The 26,827-nt window shown below is 41.9% G+C and overlaps 2 protein-coding genes across 3 annotated transcripts in view; one reads left to right on the plus strand and one right to left on the minus strand.

The window, feature by feature from the left end:
• The window catches only part of znf142 (zinc finger protein 142), a 20,865-nt gene extending 16,773 nt beyond the window's left edge, over window positions 1-4,092 (plus strand). The window contains exon 9 of the mRNA XM_088353640.1: window positions 207-4,092. Within this exon, the coding sequence (XP_088209766.1) occupies window positions 207-694 (488 nt within the window). The 3' untranslated portion in view covers window positions 695-4,092. The remainder of the gene's footprint in view (window positions 1-206) is intronic.
• plcd4b (phospholipase C, delta 4b) lies at window positions 2,259-25,949 on the minus strand. 2 transcript variants are annotated; one of them, XM_088353642.1, is made up of 17 exons: window positions 25,669-25,949; window positions 19,931-19,984; window positions 19,708-19,866; window positions 18,361-18,589; window positions 16,774-16,903; window positions 15,519-15,750; window positions 14,005-14,206; window positions 10,907-11,051; window positions 9,577-9,732; window positions 7,081-7,233; window positions 6,836-6,998; window positions 6,653-6,769; window positions 6,405-6,583; window positions 5,215-5,347; window positions 4,999-5,148; window positions 4,797-4,921; window positions 2,259-4,413 (listed from the first exon to the last, which is right to left on the minus strand). In XM_088353642.1, the coding sequence occupies exons 2-16, from the start codon at window positions 19,947-19,949 to the stop codon at window positions 4,830-4,832; spliced, it is 2,259 nt and encodes a 752-aa protein (XP_088209768.1). In that variant the 5' UTR covers window positions 19,950-19,984; window positions 25,669-25,949; the 3' UTR covers window positions 2,259-4,413; window positions 4,797-4,829. The 2 variants fall into 2 exon arrangements, with proteins under 2 accessions (XP_088209768.1, XP_088209767.1); XM_088353641.1 differs by having other exon boundaries at window positions 2,259-4,921.
• Between the last annotated feature and the right edge of the window lie 878 nt (window positions 25,950-26,827).

Consider the following 26,827-nt stretch of genomic DNA (forward strand, 5'->3'; position numbering starts at 1 on the left):
GGACCACTGGCTAAAACAAGTGTCGTTTGGGTATAGAATAGAATAGAATATACCTTTATTGTCATTGTTACAAAATGGGTAAACATTGTGACAACAAAATTGGGCATGGCACTCCAGGTTCACATATTCTCAGTGAGGATAAAAGAAACCAAGAAGATAAAGGAACAGAGAAGATAAGGGTTTTAATAACCGTATTTTATGTGTAGGAGAGAAGCGGCACGCCTGCGACCAATGCGAATACCGCACCAACCGAGCGGATGCCCTCAGTGTCCACCGGACCACGCAGCACTGCGACGTTCGAGCTTACGTCTGCGAGAAATGCGGCAAATCCTTCAAGACCAGCTTCATCCTGAAGACCCACCAACGCCAACATGCGGACCAGTTGCCGTACACTTGCGGGGTCTGTCACAAAGAATTCCGCTGGCCGGCCGGCCTCAGGCACCATTACCTGTCGCACACCGGCCAGCTGGCGTTTGCATGTTCTCACTGTCCCTATCGGGCCAAGCAGAAGTTTCAGGTGGTTAAACATATGCGGAAGCATCACCCGGGGATGTCGGTAGAGAAGGGGGTTGTGAAGGACTTGGATGCTGTCGGTCTTACCCTGAAGGAGGCTATGCAAGGAACGCTGAACAATAAAGAGACAAAGGAGACGCAAGATCTTGATCCTGAACAACACGGGCAAACTGTGAGTTGAAGGCCACCGAAGGTTACAATTTTTGATTTCATTTTTTGATTTCTATTGGAGTCAGAAACGAGTCCTGTTTAAAGCCTCCTGGTATGCATACATGCGCTATGTCAGGGGTCGAGAACCGATGGCTCACAAGCAATGTTCCCTGTAATTTTCCTTACGGGTCTGAGCGTTCACACAAAGTCGGTGAGCAACGCTTGAAACGACAGTGAGCAACGGCAATCCCAAGTGTGGCAACTGAGTCATTATCACACATGGCCAAAACTTGACATCACGTTACATTTTGCGGAGTTTCCGACGATGCGAAATTATTTTTCACTTTTGAATGAATTGACGGCCTACAAACCTCGTTTGTTCTTACAATTCTTTCACAAGATATCCATTTCTTTTTATTTCCTGATATATTTTGTCGCATAATATTAACATTTTGGGGGGCTTATTGAGTCGGTTGTAAGATACAGAACTGTATTTAATCACTTTCTTTAGTGGAGATTGACTTAGTATAATTGGAAATTATTTGAATGCAACACAAACCTTTTCTTCTTTTTCCCTGTTTTTTTTAATTCCTTTAAAAAAAATCTCATTGTGTTTATTTTTTCCTAGCTGTTACCTTTGTCTTTTTATTCTCTATTTACTTTTTTTACTTTGTTTTTTTCTTTTCTTTTCTTTGAATGAATTTTTCCTTCTTTTTTCTCTTCCTTTTGTTTATTTTTTTCTCAGCTTGGTATTTTTGGTATTTTTTCTTTTTTGTTCTATTCCCACTTCCTTTAAGTCATTTTGTGCATAATTTTACATAATATTTGGTCATATAGGGATGAAAGAAGCAAAAACAACCTGAAGAGCCGTTTGGGACCCAAAAGAGCCGGTTCTCTTTAGTGAGCTGAGCCAAAGAAGCCCGTTCTCGAAAAACTCTACCGACTTTACTCAACTTCGTTCGACTTCGAGATTGACTTCAAAATACCGCATTTAGAACACAGGGGAACCCATGTATTTTTACCTTCATGCACTGTAACTTTGACTTAATTTGCTGCTTAATTAGCAATTTCGAGCCCTGATTTTTGTGCGCTGGCTAGATTTTCTTGTGCGCTGTGCAGCTTAGAGGGAACATTGCTCACAAGCAATTTATGGCTCTTTTAATGAGTACATGTGGCTCAGAGATCAAATTCAACTTGGGCAATAATTTACTGTATTACCACATGTGAAGCCAATTTTAGCACAAGGAAATTCGGGGAACACTAAATGGGTATTGGGTATATAGGGCACACTCTTAACTATAGTTTACAGTCAAGGTGTCACACCAACAGACCCTGTTTTGGCTGTACATTGCTTAAGAATCTTTTATATGGACGCTCATTGAACAATGTATGTTCACTGTTGAGACACTTTATACTGAAAACCCACAGAACAAAATGTAAACACCCTCAAACTCCAGCAAAGCACCCAGAGCAATTTCATTGGGTGAGTGTTCCTCACTATGTTCTGCTTACCAGGGCTTTCATGTCATATCACGGTTAAAACCGATTTTCAAAGTCTTCTGCTAAAGTTTCTCCTTTAAAAAAACTGGAGTCAGTCAATAAACATTTTGCGTATATATTTTGACAGAAAACAAATGAACAGTACAGCATTAGAACAACACATTTTGAATGCATAGAATACAATTTGCATATAGCAAAACCATGACGTGCAAATTTGCATGTAGTAGTTTAGAACTTAGCTTTAATTGCGAAGCTTTTAACTATGATGTTTTCGTCAGATATTTTTAAATGCTTAAATAAGGCCATCGTAGTGTCATAGAGATCTGTAATCTTGCATATATAGTTATATGATATTCCCTCGATTTTCATGTTTAATCCGTTCTATAAACAATTAAGTGAATTTACTGCGAAGTAGGAACCAATCATTGTATCTCACATCCGGGATTTTGTATCGCAAAGCACTATGGGACAAGTAATACAGAGACGAATTGACACATTAACCCCGGCTTACTGGCTAAAAGCCTTATGTGTATTGGTTGATTTCTGAGGGACATTTTCATTTAAATTTCTGCTGCAGTTGTTTCCATCCATATACAGTGTAAATCCATGCTTCTGGCAAGCAACGTACGTACACAACTTGTAAACACATGGGACGCAGCAATGGAACAAACAGGCACGGTACTCTGTGGAATTTGGTGAGTGACATGAATGAAATAATGCTTTAAAGGGTCAGTGTGTATTATTTTTTGCCTCCTAGTGGTAGAAAAAAAGATTGGTTAAAATTATAAGCAAAAAATATATTATTTATCACAGGGATCTCCACCGTGGTACTAATAACAGCTGAGGTTGCCGCGGACCTGTCCTAAAAATAGCTCACCAGTGCAGGGGTGTTGTGATTTTTCTTGTAAAAGGATTTTTTTGGGTGGTTAAGATAGATAGATAGATACTTTATTCATCCCCGAAGGGAAATTCACATTAACAGAGTCTATGTAAAGTAGGCTTAAATGTATTTGGTCAAGGTGTGTATTTCTAATCAGTTGATGTCCGTTTTGGCCGTCTCTTAATCTTCCTGTCTTTGTTTAAAGGTGTCGGTACTTTTCCAATGGGGATATCCTTTGTCTTTGTCTCAACATACCAGTACTTTTCCATGTCTTGTGGTTTCAATAAAACGCAGAGGCAGACGGGGGGTGACCCAGAATGATTGAGTGTGGACGAGTCAGTTTCTTGTCCTTTCGCTACTCTCCCCGCTGGAGCTGGTTAAAAACTTAACTAGTCTTTGCCTGATATTTTTCCTACCGTTAGCCAATTTATAGCTCTCCCACACGTCAGTGGTCTGCTTCTTAGATCCTACAGTGTATTTAATCCCGCTTCCAATTATTAATCAGGTAATAACATAGTAACAACATAGTAATCACATGATAATTTGCTATTTTATAAATTCATATCAAACTGGGTTCCCTTTGCGCTAATTATTAACAAAAAGTAGCTCTCAGCTTGAAAAAGGTTGGAGACCCCTGATCTATTAAATAAAAGTGCATTTTTAATACTCGTGGGTGGAGACATTTTTATCTATTTTCCATATCTCAAAGAAGGATCTTACCTAATATTTGGTAATCTTGCTGCTATGAGTTATTGAAAAAAATTGAGCAAAAAATGAGAATGAAAATAGTGCAATTTGTTTTCGCTTAAGTAGGCATAGTTTGCATTTTTCCTTGAGCTTTTTATGCCCGTTATTAATTGCGCTACACAAAAGAGCGACATCTAGTGGTCAAAATATACACACTGTCCTTTTAGGCTTAACATTTTCACAATGTTTCAATATATTTTTCTGTCTGTATACAAAAACATATGCAATGGAGTTGGTTTTGTTCCTCTAATGTACAAAAAAGGTTTCAAAATGGATCATGTACAATAAAAAAGTGAAATGCGCGCTCGTCTTGGGATCAAGAGGTCGCAGGTTCGATTCCCGGCTCCACCGTGTTATATGTCAAAATGTCCTTGGGCAAGACACTGAACCCCTAATGGCCCCATTAAGCAGGTAGGCGCCTTGCATGGCTGACTCCCTAGTGGTGTGTGTGTGAATGGGTAAGTGTGAAGCACATTGTAAAGCGCTTTGGGAGGTCTTCATTGACTTGAAATGCGCTATATAAATGCTGACCATTTAAATGCGAACTTTTGGAACAAGGCTGGCTTGTTAATGGAATAATTAGTAAGGCAGTTAATCACGAGATACAATATTTGCAGGGTTGGGTAGGGTTACTTTAACTTGATTACTTTCAATTACTTTTAGATTACTCCAATACCCAATATGCTAATAAAAGACAAAATAAACTAAATATGAATAAAATGACTAAATTATGTGCAGGCTTGGGGAGTAACGGAATACATGGAACGGCAAAAATGATGTTGGCAAGCTGTTTGGATTTATTTTCATTTGGTTTCTGTCGCAACTTATGTTAGTTTTGCCGGAGATCAAAGCCAGGAGAGAAAGCTTACCACGTTTTGTGAGTCATCATTTTATTCATATTTAGTTTCTTTTGTCTTTTATTAGCATATTTGGTATTGGAGTAATCCAAAAGTAATTGAAAGTAATCCAGTTAAAGTAACCCTACCCAACCCTGAATATTTGTTAGGATGTTCTGTTCCTGAGAACCGGTTTCAGTTGTTCATGAGAGTTTGGAAACACTGATATTCACAAAAAGGGATGCAGGAGGGATGGGTGTCCCATCTCTTGAAAGCAGATGAATGTGACGATACCCTGCAAGAGAAATGAAGTTTTTAGCTGAATGTTTGAAAAAAAAAAACTTATTTCTTTTTCAAAAAAACGCCACTCACCCGTTTGGATGCACGAGAACGGCAGCGTGTATTGTCCGATGAAGTCGTTTTTGGACGTCTTGTCGTAATCCTCCACTTCGAAGCGGACTAGGGCCAGCTCGGGAGTATTGACGACAAAATTCAAAGTCTGGTTCCATACGGGATTAAATCCTGCAGGGAAATACATCTTTTTGGTTTTCTTGTTTGGCAATTCAGACCATCACAACTGTGTTGTACCGTTGTTGTTGATGTGGCTGGTCTCCTCCTTAGCCTGGTCCAGTGGTACTCCGTAAACCTCCACCCTGACCAAAGGGTCCACTATGGAGCCCTCTTTTTGGTTCACCTTGGGTAGCTGCTGCCCACTTATCACCTGAATGACGATACAAAGCCGATGGAAAGTCTCATAACCGGGTACTGTAATCGCCCGTTTATCGAGGTTAATGTGGACCAGAACCCAAAACATTGACGAATGTCAAAAATTTAGGTGTCTTATCTGACCCTGATCTTTTCTTTCGAACACACGTTAAGAATATTATTAGAACAGCTTTCCATTTAAAATTCGCCCTATGCTGTCTCAGTCGGATGCGGAGATTATAATTCACGCGTTTGTTACCTCCCGTCTCGATGACTTTAATACACTACTCTCCGGTCTCCCAAAGTCCAAAATCAAGAGCCTTCAGCTGGTACAAAATGCTGCAGCGAGGCTTTTAACTAGGACAAGAAAGTTGAATCACATGACCCCGATTTTGGCTAACCTGCATTGGCTCTCTCTTAGCTTAAGATGTGATTTTAAGGTTCAGTTGGTCTTATACAAAATCATGCATGGACTTGCTCCCTCATATCTTTCAGATTTAATTTCCCCCTATGTTCCGGTCGGAGCCTTCGCTCTGAAAATACTGATCTACTAGTGATCCCAAGAGCCAAGAAGAAATCCACCGGTTGGAGAGCATTCTCCATTTGGGCCCCGGTGCTGTGGAATGCTCTTTCCCCTGAGATTCGATCTGCAACCTCAGTGGAAATGTTTAAATCTAAGCTTAAAACACACTTCTACTCCATAACATATGAATAGCCTATATTTTATGTTGATAATATGTGTATTATTTGCCCTCATGTAGGTTTTAGATCAGGGGATGGTGTCACAATAGTCTGTGGTTTGCCATAGTCTGTGGTCTGTGCAGCCCTTTGAGACTCTTTGTGATTAAGTGCGTCACAAATAAACATGACTTGATTCAACCCTTTGCGAAGTAGTGCCAAGCCAGTATTAGGTATTGACTTTAGTGTAATAATTCCCTCTGATTTACCATTCTCAAGCCAGAATTCTCTGCTATCTCCAAGTTCTGAGTTTACGAGGACCTCATGTACAGTATTTTCTCTACAGATGGTTGATATGAATCTTTCCTCTTTTGGGTGTTCAAATAGATATTAACCTGGATTGACAAACGCATGGGTTTGAATCCCGGCAGCTCTTGGGGTTTCTCCGGGTTGAACGTCGAATGACTGTCCCTCAAGAAGCTCGGTTTGAGCACGTAACCGGATCGAGCGTTCTGTCTAAACAACCCGTCGTTGAGGTCCATCTCCAGACCTGCTGTCTGGAAGTTCAGAGCCACTAATGGGAAAGGGAAAGATAATTATGGTTTAGGAGTGAGCACAATTGAAACCGAGATTGTGTCCTCACCTATCTGGCATCCCACGTTCCACAAATCCTGAGGGTTATAGTTTGAAGAGTCAGTTCTGAGACCACTGGGGTAAACCCTGCTCAGCTGTTTAACGTTATGTCGCACAAAGTCCGTTCCTGTAGAAAAGTAAGCCAGTTGTTGCGCACGGATAACCAAAACACGGCTTAATGATGTGCCGTTACCCGCTTCCTTGGCGAGCCTCTTGGCTTTGGACTCAGAAAAAGAAGACATCTCGTTGCTTTTGACGTGTGAAGGACTGCCTTTGAAACCACGGAAGTGGACGCTCTTGCAATAAACCACCAGGTCAGAAAGCTCTCGGGACAGTTTGGACTTGGGTTTCTGAGCCTAATGAGGTGCGATTCGCAAAGTTAGACAATCGCCTGGCAAACGGGACGGCAAACAGTCTCAGAATAACAGTCGCTTCTACCTTCTCGTGTTGGTTTTCAGCTTTGAGGTCTTCTGCACCTTGGCCATTGCACATCTCTTCCTCGTCACTAGCCTCATCTGTAATCGTCCCATCTATGGACCCTTGAGCACCACATATTTTCTTGGCTTTTAGCAAAACCTTTTTTTTGAGGTCCTGGATCGAGAGGAGAAAACCATGTGTGAATAGTTTGTAGTAGAGGTCGATCGATCATCAGATTTTTGTTCTTTAAGTAATATGGTATCAATAGTAATAAAACATTATCTGCCAAATTATATAGCAGTTAGTCATTTCTGGGATCCCCCGAAAAACATCCGAAATATAGATCAGAGCTACAAAAAAACTGTGTAATCCCAAAAATGTTTAGCTTTTGATACACTGAACAAATTTAAAGTCGAACAACCACAAAAAATCCCTAAAAACGCAAAATCGTAAGATAAAAAATAAGTCTTCAGTGCTATAAATAAATGATCTCTCATCTCATTAGCTGCACCGCTTATCCTAAGTAGGGTCGCGGGGGTGCTGGAGCCCATCCCAGCAATCATCGGGCAGTGGGCAGGGGACACCCTGAACTCGTTGCCAGCCAAAATAAATAAACAAATGATAAAATGCAAAAAAAAAAAACAGTTACAATTCTATTAACGAATTAAGATATAGATTCTCTGAAAAACTTGCATAAAAAATCAATTCAAATGAGTAAAACAAAATGCAAAATATCAGCCTTGAATGCACTTCTTCCATTTATTAAAATGAGTACAAATTTGGCTATTTTTTCTGCTTTTTATACATATAATACATTCTTTTTTTGTCTTCGGTATTGAACTCCATTATTACCCAACACCTATAAAGCCCTTTCAGTGTTTGTTGGTGAAAGGAATGAGTGGACAGGTGTTGTAAACGATAGTGGGATGTTTAGACGTGTTCTAAGGGATGGGCATGGCATCCGTATGATGCGGCAGGGGTAAACCAGCGAAAGCTGTTGTGCCCTGCTGTTGAACAGAAGAGTGTGTTGTGACATGGCCGCTTTCTGGGGCCCCTTTTCATCTGGAGGTACGAAAGCATGACCGACTGGGGTGCCGAGGTGCTTAACTTGTTTGGGTGTTTGGGCATTTGGGTTGGCCATGGTCCCAAAAATGTTTGTGTTTTTTGCTATTTTTTTCCCTTTTTTATTTTCTCTGTTATTGTATGTGTTTGTCTTGCTGTTGGTCACCCCTCTTGAGGGGTGTGACCAAGGTATATAGATATAGATGGATAGTGTTTGTAAAAGTGCATGAACGTGCATTGATGAAGCAGAATGGCAGAATTCATGTCGGTTTATAGCAACCCATTGATATAAAAATATATATCATAGATAGACAAAGCTCAAAATAGCACAAAATTTGTGTTACCAGCAAGATGGCGACTATTTTAGTCATCAGTTAAGAAAAACACGTTATTTTGATAGGTGTTGGAATTCCTCCTTTGTAGGTACAGTGGAACCTCGGTTCTCGACCATAATCCGTTCCAGAACCCTGTTCGAAAACCGATTTGTTCGATCACCGAAATCATTTTTCCCATTCAAAATAATGTCAATCGTTTTAATCCGTTCCAACACCTTGAATGTTTAGCTTGAATGTTTAACGTAAACACAAAGCTAACCCAGGCTAAATGTACGTCCGCGTTATCGTAATCTTCTGTACAAAAGATTACGCTAATATGAACGTGTAAAAATAAAAAAATCAGGTCGTTTACAAGTCATTTAGCACCCGGGTCTCCACAACAAGTGGTGAGCGGTTCATTGGAAAGGGAGCTCCGTTCTAACACCCTCAATGTTGGGCTCCGTTCCAACACCCTCAATGTTTACCTTGAATGTTTAACGTAAACTTAAAGCTAACCCAGGCTAATCGCATGTTCGCGTTATCGTAATCGTCCGTACGAAAGCATACGCTAACATGAACGTATAAAAATAAAAAAAAGGATAAAGAAAAGAATTATGAATAGGATTTCTTACCATTGTGGTGGTCAGCAGCAGGTGCATGCTGTATTTCCTAGCAAGATCAGACACTCGCACACCTCCTTCATATTTTGCTATTATTTGTTTCTTAAATGCAATAGTTGTACGCACTACTTTTCTTTTTTCACCTGTAGCAACTTTGCTGCTTGCACTGACTTTCTTTGGAGGCATAAATAGGGGCTAAAACACTTCGTACACCTATATTAAAAGCGAAAGCAAAACGAAGCTTGTCCGCACGCAATAACTACACCCGTACGCCGCTCAGCATCCCACCCTAGCGTACGCACTCACGCATTACCGGCGTGCCAACTCCAATTTTTTTTGACCGAACAGCGAAGCAAGAATTTCTCGAAATTTTGGGTCGGAATCAGATTTGTTCGAACTGAGAGGCGTTCGAAAACCGAGGTTTCTACTGTACTGGAAAAATGTACAAATTGGGCTTGAGGGTGCTTGAATTTGGCCATGAAAAAGTGTACGAACTCTGAATATAATAGACTTCAACCAACCTGCGGTGAGGGTAGAAACTGCGGGTCGATATGTCCGTCTAGTACGTTACTGAGCAAGGTGTCACCCAAAATGGTGCTGAGATGGCGGGCCATCACGGTCTGCTGCTCCACACCGCAGTGATTCTCCAGGGACAAGATAACCGGGAAGTCCGAAGTCTATCGAAAGGCAGAGGCGGACATTTAACACAGCCGGTGTTATGCCGAGAAATGCATCCCTGCCGAGATTTGCATCCCCTCGCTACTATCACTACTTACCTCGTTTTATCTCACTTTCAGGGTTGGGTAGGGTTACTTTAACTGGATTACTTTCAATGACTTTTGGATGACTCCAATACCAAATATGCTAATAAAAGACAAAAGAAACTAAATAGGAATCAAATGATGACTCACAACACGTGGTAAGCTTTCTCTCCTGGCTTTGATCTCTTGGATCTCCGGCAAAACCAGGGTTGGGTAGGGTTACTTTTAACTGGATTACTTTCAATTACTTTTGGATTACTCCAATACCAAATATGCTAATAAAAGACAAAAGAATAAAATGATGACTCACAGCACGTGGTAAGCTTTCTCTCCTGGCTTTGATCTCCGGCAAAACCAGGGTTGGGTAGGGTTACTTTTAACTGGATTACTTTCAATTACTTTTGGATGACTCCAATACCAAATATGCTAATAAAAGACAAAAGAAAGTAAATATGAATAAAATGTTGACTCACAACATGTGGTAAGCTTTCTTTCCTGGCTTTGATCTCTTTGATCTCCGGCAAAACCAGGGTTGGGTAGGGTTACTTTAACTGGATTACTTTCAATGACTTTTGGATGACTCCAATACCAAATATGCTAATAAAAGACAAAAGAAACTAAATATGAATCAAATGATGACTCACAACACGCGGTAAGCTTTCTCTCCTGGCTTTGATCTCCGGCAAAACGAACATCAAATGTGACAGAAACAAAATGAAAATAAATCCAAACAGCTTGCCAACATCCTTTTTGCCGTTCCATGTGTTCCGTTACTCCCCAAGCCTGCACAAAATTTACTCATTTTATTCCTATTTCGTTTCTTTTGTCTTTTATTAGCATATTTGGTATTGGAGTAATCCAAAAGGAATTGAAAGTAATTAAGTTAAAGTAACCCCACCCAACCCTGGGTGTGCATTACTGATCGATTAAATCCCCAACAAGTGAAAGACTAAGTGGTCGCCATTACATTCCCGAAAAGTGATATAAAAGTGAGATAAAACGAGGTAAAAGTGGTTATAGTAGCTAGGGGATGCATTTCTCGGCATAACACCGGAACTTTTCCAGGCCGGGCCATATTTTGGGGACCCACCGCAAAGGCGTATTCTTTCAGTGTTTGGATGATGTCCTTGAAAAAGATCTTGGACGTGAGCGTGTGGCCGTGATAAACCACGGGCTCCCCGTCGTTTCCATCCCAGCAGTCCACTTCTACGCAACGACAACCTCTTTTAAGGGCCCTGTGTGTTTTTGCAAGAGTTAGAAAGGGAAATTTGAAAAGGAAGTGAGAGAAATGAGCTTTGGTTTTGGGCAAGTAGAGGAGACACTGTTTTCACGTTACGGTCTAGAACGCAGGTGTCAAACAGGCCGCGAAGGCCCGCGGAGGGATCTAATCCGGCCCGCGAGATCACGCTCAGGGAAGCGCAAGAGAAAAATGAGCTGCAGGTTGAAATAGGTCCACTTGATGTTGCCAAAGCCAGGCTGTGTCTCACTAATGCTGTACTTGTATTTCTCTCTCTCTCGCGCGCGCTTTTTGCTTTTTCTCTCTTTCGCTTTTTTCTCTCTATTGCTCTCGCTTTATGCTCTCTCTCTGTCCCGCTTTTTGCTCTCTCTCTCTCACTTTCCCCCCTCTCACTCTCTCTCTCTCTCTCTTTCCCCTTTCGCTCTCTTCTCTCTCTCGCTCTCGATTGCTATTCGATTTCTCTCTCTCTCTCGCTTTTCTCTCTCTTGCGCTCGCTTTATGCTCTCTTTCTCTCGCTTTTTGCTCTCTCTCTCTCTCTCTCTCTCTCTCACTTTTCCCTCTCTCTCTTGCTTTCCCCTCTCGCTGTCTACTCTCTCTCTCAATTGCTATTCGCTTTCTCTCTCTCTCGCTTTTTGCTCTCTCTCTCACTTTCCCCTTTCTCGATTTCACCTCTCGCTCTCTCTCAATCTCGATTGTTATTTGCTTTCTCTCTCTCTCGCTTTTCTCTCTCTCTTGTGCTCGCTTTATGTTCTCTCTCTCACTTTTTGCTCTCTCTCTCGCTTTCCCCTCTCTCTCTCTCTCGTTTTCCCCTCTCTCTCTCTCTCTTCTTTCACTCTCGATTGCTATTCGCTTTCTCTCTCTCTCGCTTTTCTCTCTCTCTTGCGCTCGCTTTATGCTCTACCTCTTTCACTCGCTCTGGCTTTTTGCTCTCTTTCTTTCGCTCTCACTTTTCACTCTCTCTTTCTTCTCTCTCTCTTGCTTTTTGCTCTTTCTCTCTCTCTCGCACTTTTTGCTCTCTCTCTCGCTCGCTTTCCCCTCTCTCTTGCTTCCCCCTTCTCTCTTTTTCTCTCTCGCTCTCTCTCTCTCTTTCTCTCGCTTTCTTGTTCTGGCTTTTCGCTCTCTTTCTTTCTCGCTTTTCTCTCTCTCATGCTTCTCTCTCTCATTTTTTGCTCTCTCTCTCTCTCTCTCATACTTTTTGCTCTCTCTCTCTCGCTCTCTCTCGCTTTCCCCTCTTGCTCTCTGCTCTCTCTCTCTTGCATTCCCCTTCTCTCTTCCTCTCTCTCTCTCTCTCTCTCTCTCTCATTTTCACCTTCTCTTTTTTTCTCTAATCCACTAGTCTAGCCCCCGAGAGAATGTTTGTTCTATCTTGTGGCCCCTGAGTTAAAATTAGTTTGACACCCCTGGTCTAGATTATGATGTTTTTTGGCCCCTCCCTGTGAATTATCTCCCACTATATGACATTAACGACAATTTTACGTGCCCAAAATCTTCTAATCAAACTTTGTGGTGTTTCTGCGTATGACAGGTTACTTCTGAGAGATGCCTGTTGGCTAATGGTCAACATCTTAGGACGTCCTGGGGCATCGATGAAGCAGAATGGCAGAATTCATGTCAGTTTATAGCAGCCCATTGACCCCAAAAAATAGTAGATCATAGATTGCCAAAGCTCAAAATAGCACAAAATCCGTAAAATCACAGCATCATGAAAATGACAGTACAGATTACTGCAGGGGTGTCAAACTCATTTTAACTCGGGGGGCCACACGATAGAACAAACAATCTGTCGGGGGCCGGACGAGTAGATTCAAGAGAAAGAAAAAGAGAGATAAAGAAATTAGAGAAAGAGGGAGGTAAAAGGAGAGAGGGCGGGACAAAGAAAGAAAAAGAGAGGGAGAGAGCGTGAGAAACAAAAGATAAAAAGTCGTGAGAGATGGGGGAAAAGAAAGGGAGAGGAAGAAAGAAATCCAAAGAGAAATGGAAAGACAGAAGGAGAGAAAGGAGAAAAAGCACGAAGGGTATGAAGAGAGAAAGAGAAAAAAAAGGAAAAAAGGAAGTTAGAGCAAAAGAGGTTAAAAGACAGAGAGAAAGAGACAAGGAGCAACAAAGGAAGAGAAAAAGAGAGGCACTGAGAGTGAAAGAGACAGAGTGGGAGAAAAGGGGAGAGAGAGAAAGCAAAAAGCGAGCAAGAGAGAGAGAAAGAGCAAATAGCAAGAGAGAGAGAGAGAGAAAGAGCAAAAAGCAAGAGAGAAAGATCAAAAAGCAAGAGAGAGAGAGAAAGAGCCAAAAGCAAGAGAGAGAGAGAGAAAGAGCAACAAGCAAGAGAGAGAGAGAAAAAAAGCAAGAGATAGAGAGAAAAAGAGCAAAAATCAAGAGAGAGAGAGAAAGAGCAAAAAGCAAGAGAGAGAGAGAGAGAAGGGACAAAAAGCGAGAGAGAGAAGAAATAGAGATAGCGTGAAAAGTGAGAACAAAAGAGAGAGAGAGCAAAAAGCCAGAGAGAGTAAGAGATAGAGAATAAAGCGAGCGGAAGAGAGAGAAACAAGCGCGAGAGAAAGAAAGGGAATAGTAATCAAGAGCGAGAGAGAGAAAAGAGCGAGAGGGGAAAACGAGAAAGGGGAAAATGAGAGAGAGAGCAAAAAGCGAGCGGGATAAAGAGAGAGAGAGAGAGCATAAAGTACAGTGTTTTTGTTCAAGGCACCTTTCTTTGGCAACATCAAGTTGACCTATTTCAACCTGCAGCTTGTTTTTCTCTTGCACTTCTCTGAGTGTGGTCTCCTGGGCCGGATTCAATCCCTTAGCGGGCCTGATCTGGCCCGCGGGCCGCCTGTGTGACACCTGTGGATTACTGAAATGTCACAGCCCCAGTGGTGGTCTGGTGTATCTTCAATAATGACCCTAAACTGATGTTTTTTCTTCACTATCTCAGGGTGGAGCATGGAGCATTTAGATCTTACTGGATGTAGGCCTCCAGGCTGCTCATGCCTCGTAACTGGTCCTCCATCAGGTAGGTGTTGTGCGAGGAGGAGATGAAATAGTGGGTGAGTGGCTGGCTCATGTCCTGATAAAGACCAAGACGGTCCGCTTTGAAAATGGAGGCTTCCGGGGAGCACAGGTATCTTTGGAAGCCGTCGAAGGACATGCTGTTCTGGATCTTGCCTGCACAAAAAGAGAGACTGTCTGTCAATATTATCCATCTGTTATCTGCACCGCTTATCCTCAGTAGGGTTGCGGGGGTGCTGGAGCCCATCCCAGCCATCTTTGGGCAGTGGGCAGGGGACACTCTGAACCGGTTGCCAGCCAATCGCAGGGCACACAGGGACAGACAACTCGCTCGCCCATTCACACCCAGGGACAATTTGAACCGGCCAATTAACCTGACATGCATGTTTCTGCAATGTGGGAGGAAAACGGAGTGCGCGGAGGAAACCCACGCATGCACGGGGAGAACATGCAAACTCCGCACAGGAAGGCTGATAGCTGGATTTGATCCAGTGACCTCAGAACTGTGCCGCGGATGTGCAAACCACTCATCTGCCGTGCCTTTATATATATATATATATATATAGAGAGAGAGAGAGAGGAGAACATGCAAACTCCACTCAGGAAGGTTTGATCCCATGACCTCAGAACTGTGCCACACACGCGCCAACCCAGTCAATATCATATACTGTATTATTTTCTTGATTTTTAAATACTACTACTACAGTAATACTACAATACAAAACTACTATTACAAAAATGTTGCAACAATATTACTGTAGAAATACTAGAAAATAAAGGTAAAGTAATACTATACATATACTACAGATATACTACAAAGATTCTACCATAAAAATACAACTGTAAAATTACCACCAAAAATATTTAAAGAAACTACAGTAAATACTACCAAAATAGAATTACTGAATTACTAGAAATATATTACAAAAATACAGAAATATTATGACGCGGTCCCCAAAAAGAATATCACAAGTCAAAGGTGCAAAATTCAGCAGCACGTGTGATAATGGATCTGGGTGGGAGGTATCAAATCACATTGGTATTTGAATCGCTTCATTTACTAGTTTTTAGCAGTTTTATTGCCTAAATTTTAATTTTTATTTTTAGTCATTTGAATAATGTAGGCATAGTCTGCCCATTTCTCTTCCAACCCAACACAGAAGTGATCATGCATGCTTTTACTGACTCTAGTTTGGATCATTGTAATGCCCTGCTCTCTGGACTCCCCTAAAATCCGCTGCTTTGGTTCCTTATGTGTTTCTGGATTGATTTTGAGGTGCTTTTTCTTATTTTTAGGATTTCCATTGATATCAGAGCTAGAGCTCTTGTTGGTGATAGGAATGAGTGGAGAGGTGTTGTGAAAGGATAGTGGGATGTTTGGACGCGTTCTAAGAGATGGGCAGGGAATCCGTATGATACGGCAGGGGTAAACCAGCGAAAGAACATGAAGTCCGCCATTCGTCCGAACCTTTTCCCGACGGTTTATGGCGCTCCATCAGCTCCCTGGCATGCTCGGCACTGCCTTCCCCCTCTTGCTGCTCCACGTTCAGAAAGCTCTCCAGTTCCTCCAGCATTAACGTCTCTCCATCTCCAGAGTAGTCCTGGAACACTCTCCACACTTCGTCCCTCTGGGTCAACATCTTGTAGAAGAGGACGAACTGCTCCAGTTCCAGTGATCCGCTCTGCGATTGGTCAGCCATCTGGAAATCGAACGGTAGATGGAGTACCGTATTTTTCGCACTATAAGGCGCACCTAAAAGCCTTTATTTTTTCAAAAACTGACCATGCGCCTTATAATACAGTGCGCCTTATATATGGATCAATATTAAGTCGCAAGGTCTCGCAACAAAGGCAAGCAGCCGCCGACTAGATTTTTCCTCGTAGGCGATGTGGTCCGCAATGCATGCTGGGATACATATGCCGGTGTTTCATTTCCCAGCCAATGTGTCAATCATCATGTGAATCGATCACTATTGGCTAAAGTTATTCGGAGGTAAAGGGGGCGGATCCTTTTGATCATTTACAGGCTGGCATAGGCTAAAGGGGCAAAACAAAGCCTGCAATTGGCCGAAAAAGATGAATGTGAATAGCAAGTTCGGTTGTCTACGGCATAGAGCAAACATGTTTTACCATTCTGTATTTGTAAATATTTTACTCTCCTTGATTTACTACACTCACGGATATAAGAGGACCATGGTTGCACATTATTATTGAACGCAACGACTTCGGTGAGCTACTCCGGCTATATATTTTCCCAGTATCTTGTTTCAGAATGATCTCGATGTTTGTGATGGGTCTTTTTTAAAATTAAACTCAATTCCAAGTGTTTATTGTCATATGCACAGTAAAGTTGCGAGCGAAAAAGAAAATAGAAACTAAGGAATGGTTGGCATTTCTTGAATCCCAAGACTTTAACCTTCCGAATGATATTTGGAACGATGCATTTGAGTGACATCGTACGGACACTGTTTCTGTGTATGTCTGAGACACGTATTTGCTTCTTTGCAGGCTTTCAGAATGTTAAGGGGGTAATAAGTTGGACTGAACTATCTGACTGTTTTGTCCACGTTTCCATTGTAGCGCCCTATAATCCGGTGCGCCTTGTGTATGGAAAATATAGGACCAAAAACTATTTTTTGGGGGTGCGCCCTATAACCCGGTGCGCCCTATAGTGCGGAAAATACGGTACTTTTTTTGGAAGAGTAATTCTGAACGCGTCATACCGTGAAGAGATAGAGCGCGTGTTCTTCGTTCATCTCCACGTTCATCATCTTCAGCAGCGTCCGCACTTCTCTGAAGTTCATTTTCCCGTCTTTGTTTTTGTCAGCTCTGTGAAACCAGTCCTGGATCCATCTGAGAGGACGGTCAAGGAACTTTGATCATGTTTAAAAGTAGAGGGCACTTTTGCCGAAAAGGGCCGCCTAGAATGGAATGCATGGTTGCGGCCGCGCTCCGTTATCCCCATTTGACTATTGCTGAGATTAGGGGTCTCCACCAGGTTGCCCCTGAGGACAGCTGCCAAAACCAGCTCACCAGTGCTGGGTCATTGTGATTTTTTTAACACCACTTCCTACTTTTCTGTAGTTTTTTCCTTCTTTCTTTCTCTCATGTTTCCTTTTCTCAATTGTTCTTCTCTCTTTTTCTGTCTTTTTTAGTTTTATGGCTTTCTCTTTCTCTAGTTCTGTCTCTTTGTCATTCTCCCTTTTATACCTCTTTCCCTTTCTTTCTTTCTCCTTTACACCTCTCTGTCTCTCTTTTGTTCTCCCTTTCTCTATCTCCCTCTCATTCTCCCTTTTCTCTCTCTATTACTTTCTTCCTCTTGTTTTCTCTCTCTTCCTCTTTCTTTCTCTCCCTCTCATTCTCCCTTCTCTCTCATTCTTTATTCTTTCTTGATCTTTTTTCCTCTCTTCTTCACATTCTCTCTCTTCCTTTCTCCCTTTCTTTGTCCCTTTCTTTTCCTGTCTCTCTCATCCTTTTCTCTCTCATTCTCTATTTCTCTCGTCCTCTTGTTTTCTCTCTTTGCCCCCTCTCTCTGTGTCCTTTCTCTCTCTCTCTCTCTCTCATCCTTTTCTCTCTCATTCTTTCTTTCTCTATTCCTCTTGTTTTCTCTCTTTGCCCTCTCTCTGTGTCTTTTCTCTCTTCCTCTCTCTCACTTGCTCTTTCTTTCTCTCTCTTTCTCTTTTACTCTCTCTCTGTCGCTCTTTTTCCCATCTCTCTTACTATCCCTTTTTTTCTTTCTCTGTCTCTCATTCGCTCGCTCTTTCCCTTTCTTTTTCACTCTCAGTAGCTCTTTTTCTCATCTTACCATCTTTTTTCTCTCTCTCTCACTTTCTTCTTCCAATAATTAACCTGGTAAGAATGTAGTAATTAGTACACGATAAGTTGTTATTTTAGAAATCCAAATTAAATTAGGTGCCTTTTGCGCTAATAGGTAACAAAACGTAGCTTGAAAATGGTTGGAGACCCCTAGTTTAGAGCATAGACTAGCAAAACGCATTTGTTTTCGTTTTGGACTGCTGAAGTGTACCTTGAACTGAACTGCACTGTTTCGCCCGCAATCCACTATCCCCAGTTGACTATTGAGGAGAGCAGGGTCTGAAAGAGCAATTTAGTATCATGTGTGATGGCTTTTCTATTCTTTCACTCTCAAATAAACAACACCCACAAGGCTGCACTCCATTATCCCCGATTGAGTATTGCTGCGAGCTGGGGCTAGTTGGCTAATTTCTAGCAGTTCTAGTTGGCATTAAATCGCGGTAAAGGAGTGAGAACCGGATCTCCTCACCTTTAAAAAGAAATGCTAAGGATACTGATCCAGTTTCTGTTTTTCGTCCATCGTTTGAGCTCTGTGAATGAGTTTGCGGAATCCTCGTATCCAGGCCTGAGATTCCCCCGGGGACTCTGCCACGAGGTCCAGGTTTCCCTGACGACCGTGAAACACCAAGGTGAAACAGAGGTCGGCCGGGAACTCGTCTCTGATGCTCTGCAAGACCTCCGAGTGGTGACCCTCGCGCACCGCCTCCACCTCGGTGACCGAAACTAGAAAGGGGTTGCAAAAAATGTTCCCTGTCATTTTCCTTACGGGTGTGAGCGTTCACACAAAGTCGGTGAGCAGCGCTTGAAACAACAGTGAGCAACCATAATCCCAAGTGTGGCAACTAAATCATTTAAACATGTCCAAAACTTCACATCATTTTTCTAGCAATACAAAAGTAATTTAGCTTTTGAATGAATTGACTATTGTACAATGGCCTACAAACGTCATTTGTTTTTACAATTCTTTCACAAGATATCCATTTCTTTTTATTTCCTGATATATTTTGTCGCACAATATTAACATTTTTGGGGGCTTATTGAGTCGGTTGTAAGATACAGAACTGTACTTAATCACATTTTTTAGTGGAAGTACAATATTGGCAACAAGATTTACTTGATATAATTGGAAATTATTTGAATGTAACACAAACTTTTTCTTATTTTTTCCGTGTTTTTTTCTACTTTTTTTTTTAATTCCTTTAAAAAAAATCTCATTGTGTTTATTTTTTCCGAGCGGTTACTTTTTTCTTTTTGTTCTCTATTTACTTTTTTCCTACGTTTCTTTCTTTTCTTTTTTTTCTGGCTTTTTTCCTAAATTTTTTCTTTTTTTTCTTTTCCTTTTGTTTCTTTTTTTCTCAGCTTTTCACTACTTTTTCATGTTGGTATTTTTTTCTTTTTTTTTTTCCATTCCCCCATTTCTTTAGGTCATTTTGTGCATCATTTTACATAATATTTGGTCATGTTGGGATTAAAGAAGCAAAAACTACCCGAAGAGCCGTTGAGGACCCGAAAGAGCCGGTTCCTTTTAGTGAGCCGGGCCGAAGAAGCCGGTTCTCGACAAACTCTACTAACTTTACTCAACTTCGTTCGACTTCGACTCGACTTCAAAATACCGCATTTAGGACACAACGTCAGGGGAACCCGTGTATTTTGACCTTCATGCACTGTAACTTTGACTTGAGTCGCTTCTTAATTAGTAATTTTGAGCCCCCATTTTTGTGCGCTGGCTAGATTTTCTTGTGCGCCGAGAATGTGCGAGCAGTGCGCGATTGCAGCTTAGAGGGAACACCGGTCGCAAGGATTAACAGTCGATTGGATATGGAAAGGCGTTGGGAACTTACAGGTGGTGTGGCCTTTTCCCACCCATCCGGATTTGTACAAGATACTCAGACCGTCCTCCAGGAGTCGGAAATGTCTCTGCTTTTTCCACGTACGGGACTTGACTTTCCTCAAAGTCGACCCTGCCATCATGATCCCGATGTCAGGGTCCTCCTGAAGACCTGGAGGGCCAGAATTTGTCACTATTGTGCCATTCTCAGGGACTCACGTGGACTCGGTACTCACGAGGACCTCGTGACTCCATCTTGTCAGCCCTCAAATCATGCCAATGGAAAGTGACTGCTGAAACAGAGCAAAAGTCATTAGATAATTCCAGGAACTGGAAAACTGTTTTGTTATAAAACCTCATTTTAAACCAGACTTAGCTTTTCATCAAAAGCAAATACAGTTTTATTGTTTTTACAGTGTGGCATAAGATGATTTTAGGCCCCACTTTACAGCATTTCCCCCTCCATACCACATCAACAACAGATTATTTTGTGTGCCCAAAAACGTGTGTGTATTTGTTGTTCCTTCTCTAAGATGCTTGTCTGCTATTGGTCGACGTCATATACTATGCTGGTCTGCTATTGGTTTGCGTCATGACATTATGTAAAGGCTGATATGCAATTGGCTGAACTACCTCCCACAATGCCTTTCTCCACGTTCAGTTCGGAATCTTGTGTGTTTTGAATAGGATAACTGGATTACAATAACTGTGTTTTTCCGTCATGTATTTAGTCGCTTTTTGTCCCAAAACTCTCAGTGATGCTAATGGGAGATGCAAAAACAATGAAATGTGAAATGATTTGCATTTCTATAGCGCTTTTCAAGTCAATGACTTCCCAAAGCGATTTACAGGGTGCTTCACATTTCCCAATAGCGGCCTTGTATTGCAGCCATGTAAGACGCTAACCTGCTTATTGGGGGTATTAGGGGTTCAGTGTCTTACCCAAGGACACTTCGACATGTAACACGGACAGGCCGGGATTCAAACTGGGATCCCTTGTTCCCAAGACGAGCGCCCTACCTCCTGAGCTACTGCCGCCCCCAACTTGAAACATGACAACCATGGAAAGGAAGGTTGCATTTATCAAGAAATACCAAGAAAGCACACGAATAGATTCTCTAGTTAAGAAATACAGTCGAACCAAAAAAATATATGGATTATTTTTTTTAAATAAGAAGATAGCATGAAATCATCTAGGGCAGTGATTTTCAACCACTGTGCCGCGGCCCACTAGTGTGCCATGAGAAATTATCCAATGTCACTTTTTAAAATTTTAAGTTTAATGAAACATTTATGAATAATTTCCTGCAAATATTATGTCATTGTCAAGTGTCTGTGCTGTAGAAACTGAGGGGTTATAAATTATATTGTAATTAAACATACTGTTCAGTGTCATTTTGGTCAGTGGTGTGCTGCAAAATTTTTCCAATGTAAAAAAAACGTGCCCTGGCTCAAAAAACGTTGAAAAACATTGATCTAGGGGCATGACAATACTTGCCAGTGAAAGGAATCAGCGCTAAATTGAATATGCTCTCTTCCCCCCCTGCATCCACCTGCTGCTCCACTTGACCAGCTCAAGTCAGGTCACACCAAGATAAATAAAACGTCATATGCATGTACATAACTTATGATTAGTGACTCCCAGACATGGGACCAAGTCACACATGTGCAAGTCTCAAGTAAGTCTCAAGTCTTCACCTTCAAGTCCCAAGTAAGTCCCAAGTATTTTTTTCTTGGGCAAGTCATGTCACAAGTCAAGTCCCGAGTCTTAGATTGCCAAGTCCAAGTCAAGTCACAAGTCATAAAAACAGCGACTCGAGTCGACTCGAGTCCAAGTCACTAAGTCTCAAGTCCCCATGTGACTCCTACACCCTATTTTCTTATTTTAATATTTTTATCTGGAGAAGCGGTGGGTTGGAGCCTATAAGGCAATTACCGTATTTTCCGCTCTATAAGGCGCACCCAAAAGCCTTTATTTTTTTCAAAAGCTGACCATGTGCCTAATAATACAGTGCGCCTTATATATGGATCAATATTAAGTCGCAAAGTCTTGCAACTAAGGCAAGCAGCCGCTGACTAGATTTTCCCCCGAAGGCGAAGTCGTTCGCGGTGTATGCTGGGATTTATATACCGGCGTTTCATTTCCTAACCAATGTGTCAATCATCATTTGAATCGGTCACTATTGGCTAAAGTTATTCGGAGGTAAAGAGGGCGGATCCTTTTTATCATTTACAAGCTCGCATAGGCTAAAGGGGCGAAACAAAGCCTGCAATTGGCCGAAAAAGATGAATGTGAATCACACGTTGGGTTGCACTACGGCATAGAGAAAACATTTTTTACTATTCTGTATTTGTAAATCTTTTACTCTCCTGGATTTACTACACTCACCATGGTTACGTATCACTATTGAACGTGATGGCTGCAAGAGAACTTAGGTGAGCTATGCGGCTTTATATTTTCCCGGTATCTTGTTTTAGAACGATCTTGATGTTTCTGTGATGAGTCTATTTTGAAACTCAATTCAATTCAAAGTATTTATTGTCATATGCACAGTAAAGAACCCCGTTTCCCTGCACAATAAAATTCTTACTTTGCTGTCCACACAGTTGCCAGTGAAAAAGAAAATAGAAACTAAGTAATGGTTGGCATTTCTTGAATCCCAAGACTTTAACCTTCTGAATGATATTTGGAACGATGCATTTGAGTGACATCGTTGGGACACCGCATCCGCACGTGTCTACGACACGTATTTGCTTCTTTGCAAGCTTTGGGAATGTTAAGGGGGTAATAAGTTGGACTGAACTATCTGACTGTTTTGTCAACGTTCCCATTGTAGCGCCTTATAATCCGGTGCGCCTTATGTATGGAAAATATAGGACCAAAAACTATTTTTTGGGGGTGCGCCCTATAACCCGGTGCACCTTATAGTGCGGAAAATACGGTACATAGCGATCCCTACCTCAGAATGCATTCATGTTGTATCCCGGAGGTCTACTCTACTGCTTCCTCCTCTTCCCTGCTAAAAGAGGACGATACCCTTCGGAAAGAATGTTTTTTTCCTGAGTGCACGCCCTAAGGTATCACTTCCTCTGAACTCTGTCCTGAAACAACAGAGATTGAACTGCCCTTTGTATAGCACAAAAACACTCCCACTCCTCAATTACAACCCTCTTGAACAGAAGTCTTTGTCCCCTGGTTGCTTAAACAAATTTCTTGCTAGGTTTTAATGGCAGAGCTCAATTTCTGCCCCTCGACACTCTTCTTTGTGATGTTGTTGTCCGGATTGTGCAGCAGTCACGAGCAAATAAGATCACAAGTGTTTTATTTTTAGGGAGGGAGAAGCATTTAAGTGACAGCTTTCTGGAGGCGAACTGAATCATGGTGAAGCCCTCGGGGAAGTAGTCTGACCGATGCAAAGTCACCCAGATGTCTCGCCAGACAGGATTAAAGACTTTGCCCGGGAAACAATCGCGTTCTGTTTCATGTTTTCTCGTAATTCTGCCAAGTTTGGTGACATTTCTTTGATTTGTAACTGTCCTGTTGGCTTGTAATTTGGACATTTGGGGTCCAACCTCTGTAACACTGTAACACATTGTTTATTAGAGTGAATGGGACCAGAACCCCAGCAGTATGCCAAAATCTGTGAAGTATCTGTGTATTATTTGTTATTGCAACATCGGTTGCAGCCGGGTCATTCTGGAAGGGGGATGACCTCATGTGCGGTCCCTTCTCAAGGTTTCTTTATTTTCCTCATGTTGAGGTTTTGGAGTTTTTCCTTGCCCTCATGTAGGTTTTAGATCAGGGGATGGTGTCATAATAGTCTGTAGTTTGCAATAGTCTGTGGTCTGTGCAGCCTTTTGAGACTCTTAGTGATTAAGGGCTATTCAAATAAACATGACTAGTCTTGACTGAAGTTTTGAGGTTTTCCTCGCCCTCATGTAGGTTTTAGATCAGGGGATGGTGTCATAATAGTCTGTTGTTTGCAGTAGTATGTGGTCTGTGCAGCCCTTTGAGACTCCTACTGATTAAGGACTACACAAATAAACATGACTAGACTTGACTGAGGTTTTGAGTTTTTCCTTGCCCTCGTGTAGGTTGTAGATCAGGGGATGGTGTCATAATAGTCTGTTGTTTGCAGTAGTATGTGGTCTGTGCAGCCCTTTGAGACTCCTACTGGTTAAGGACTATACAAATAAACATGACTAGACTTGACTGAGGTTTTGAGTTTTTCCTTGCCCTCATGTAGGTTTTAGATCAGGGGATGATGTCATAATAGTCTGTGGTTTGCAATAGTCTGTGGTCTGTGCTGCCCTTTGAGACTCCTTGTGTGTTGACAAGTAGCCAAGCCGCACCCCCACTTTCATCATGCGCTCTGCCGGCCCCCGCACACAGCAATAGTTGACTGAGGATAATGGATTCCAGCCGCACAGGTGCTGTTCATTCTAGGTGGAAAGAATGAAAGAAAAAGCTGCGATGCATGACTAATGTGCTTTCTTGACCTCTACTCTCAGTAGTAGTCAACTGGGGATAATGGAGAATATGAATTACCTTTATTATCATTGTAGTTCTACAATGATGTTACGGTTCCACTCCAGTTGGCAAAAAATAAACAATAGAAAGACTGAGAGTAAACAAACAAAAAAAACAATATATAAAATGTGTAAATGTGTTTACTTCTTGTATGAGTAAGTACCGTGCATTTCATTTAAGGTGGGCCACTACTGCACGCCTACCAACAAAAAAAAATTCTGGGTTCTGTAGTAATTGGAGTCAGAGATAATTGATCGTGGCTGCATGTGTGCAGTTCATTTTAAGTGCAAATAAGAGCCAAAAAAAGAGCTGTCAAGCGCAGCAAATTTGCTCTTTGCCGGCCCTGCTTGCAGCAATCGGCATTCAGGGATAATAGATCACGGCTGCACAAGTGCAGTTTAAATTTGGTGGGCAGAATGGCAAAAAATAGCTGTCAGACCCAGCAATAAAAGGGCCATTATTCCTGAAAAAAGTTTGTTCTGTCGGTTCCCCCCTCACAGCAATATGGGATTGAAGATTTTGCATCACAGCTACACCAGTGCAGTTCACTTTTTGGAAGACAGAATGGCAAAAAATAGCCCCGAACCCAACAAAAAAGGGCCTTCAGGCCCGATAAAAGTATGTCCTGTCGGTCCCCCCTCACAACAGTATGCGATTGAGGATAATGCATCACAGCCGCACGAGTAAAGTTCACTTTTTGGTTGACAGAATAGCAAAAAAATAGCCCCCAGACCCAACATAAAAGGGCCTTCAGACCTGATAAAAGTATGTTCTGTCGTTCCCCCTCACAACAATATGGGATTGAGGATAATGCATCACGGCCGCACGAGTGCAGTTCACTTTTTGGTAGACAGAATAGCAAAAAATAGCCTTCAGACCCAACAAGAAAGGGCCTTTTGGACTGATAAACTCATGTTCTGTCTCTCACAGCAATATGGGATTGAGGGTAATAGATTGCAGGCACACAAGTGCAGTTCACTTTTTGGTGAACATGACAAAAACAAGCTGCTACACCCGACAAAAATATGCCTTTCGTGCAGCTGGGAGAGATCATTTACCGGCAAAGCTTCTCTTTTTACTTTCATTTTCACTCTGTTTTAGTTTAGCAGTCAAACCCTTCAGTAAAATAGTGCAAACCAAAGACAGAGCATCTGAGAATGGCCAGAACAATCATGACTGTATTGAAAAGCTCATGAAAACAATCTCCATATCATGGCTACATTTTTCTGTGTTTTCTAATTGTATATCACAAGAGGCGGAAAATTTTTGGAGTCAACCAACCAATCACTGCCGCAGACCGTAAATCAGAACCAGACGCTATAAACATCTGATGTCATCTTGCCCAACCCCCCATTTATTTACTAGATATATAAAAACATGCACACACATATACTATGACGATAAAGACAACCTATGGTTACAAAGGAATAGATTTGGACCGACCTTCTCCTGAGACGATCCAGACCTCCAGATGTGGTCGACCTACAGCGGTCTACCCCGTGAAAGGTCTTTCCTCCTGGGGGTCTGCGGGGGGATGGGCTTGATGCATTGTTGTGGGCAGCCTGGAAGATAATCCTGGGAATGACACGGATGCTCTGAGAGGTCCAGGGAAAGTGGAAGCGTTGGGAGTGTCCGAGGAGGAATCGGTCCTGGACAAGGAGACCACGACGGGCTCCTTGCACGCCTCCTCCTCTTGAATGTTCCTTCCTTTAGCGGCCCCTCCCTCTTTCCCTCTGCGGCTTTTTTCTCCTTTCGCTGCGTTTGTGGGCATCGCTTGCCAAATGTTCTCAGTGGCAGCAGTTCGTAGATTCACAAAGGAGGGTGTCACATTTTACTTTAGTAGACACTCAAAACAGATAAGCAGATAAACAAACAAATAATCAAATATCAGGGTTGGTACGGGTGCTTGAAATCCGTGAAAAGGCTTGATTTTTGATATTGTATATACATCATAGGTGCTGAAAATAGCACAAATTATGTGCCAGTAACAGGATCGCCACTTTATTTTAGTTATCAAAGAAAAAAAAATCAACAAAAAACAAAATGTTCTTTGGTTTGGCGCTAGATTTCTTCCTTTGAAGGTGCTGGAAAAATTGGAGTATTGGCTTTAAGAGTGTTTGAATGGTGCATGAATTTGGCCATGAAAAATGTGTACAAACCAGTGAAATATACACACATATATATATATATATATGGCTTTGCTATGCCTATCCGACCACTGGGGCCCCTGATCCACTGCTTGGAGATACGGGTGTAATAATAACTTTTGTTTTATTGAAATTCCTGCTGAAATATGTGTTTAGTTTTTGGTAAGTGTCCTGCAATGATAAGTCCAACAGTGCCATCTGCTGGTATGGGGTGGGGTTTGGTTTTGGCATCTGACATGTGACCGGGAGGCGGGGTTTGTCGGCAGTCTACAGAGAGAGCTGCCAACGGTAAGACACATCTTTTGGTGTTCCACAAAAGAAGTTCATTTTAAACATTATAACCCCAGCTGACGAATCTCTCAACATGCACAGTAATGTGATTGATATTGTCAAGCTGTTTAGATTTATTTTCGTTTTGTTTCTGTTTTACTAAAATGTAATTCCCCTTGTAGAGA

This window comes from Urocampus carinirostris, chromosome 14, assembly GCF_059441175.1.
Source record: "Urocampus carinirostris isolate Australia breed hairy pipefish chromosome 14, RoL_Ucar_1.0, whole genome shotgun sequence".
Lineage (NCBI taxonomy): Eukaryota > Metazoa > Chordata > Actinopteri > Syngnathiformes > Syngnathidae > Urocampus > Urocampus carinirostris.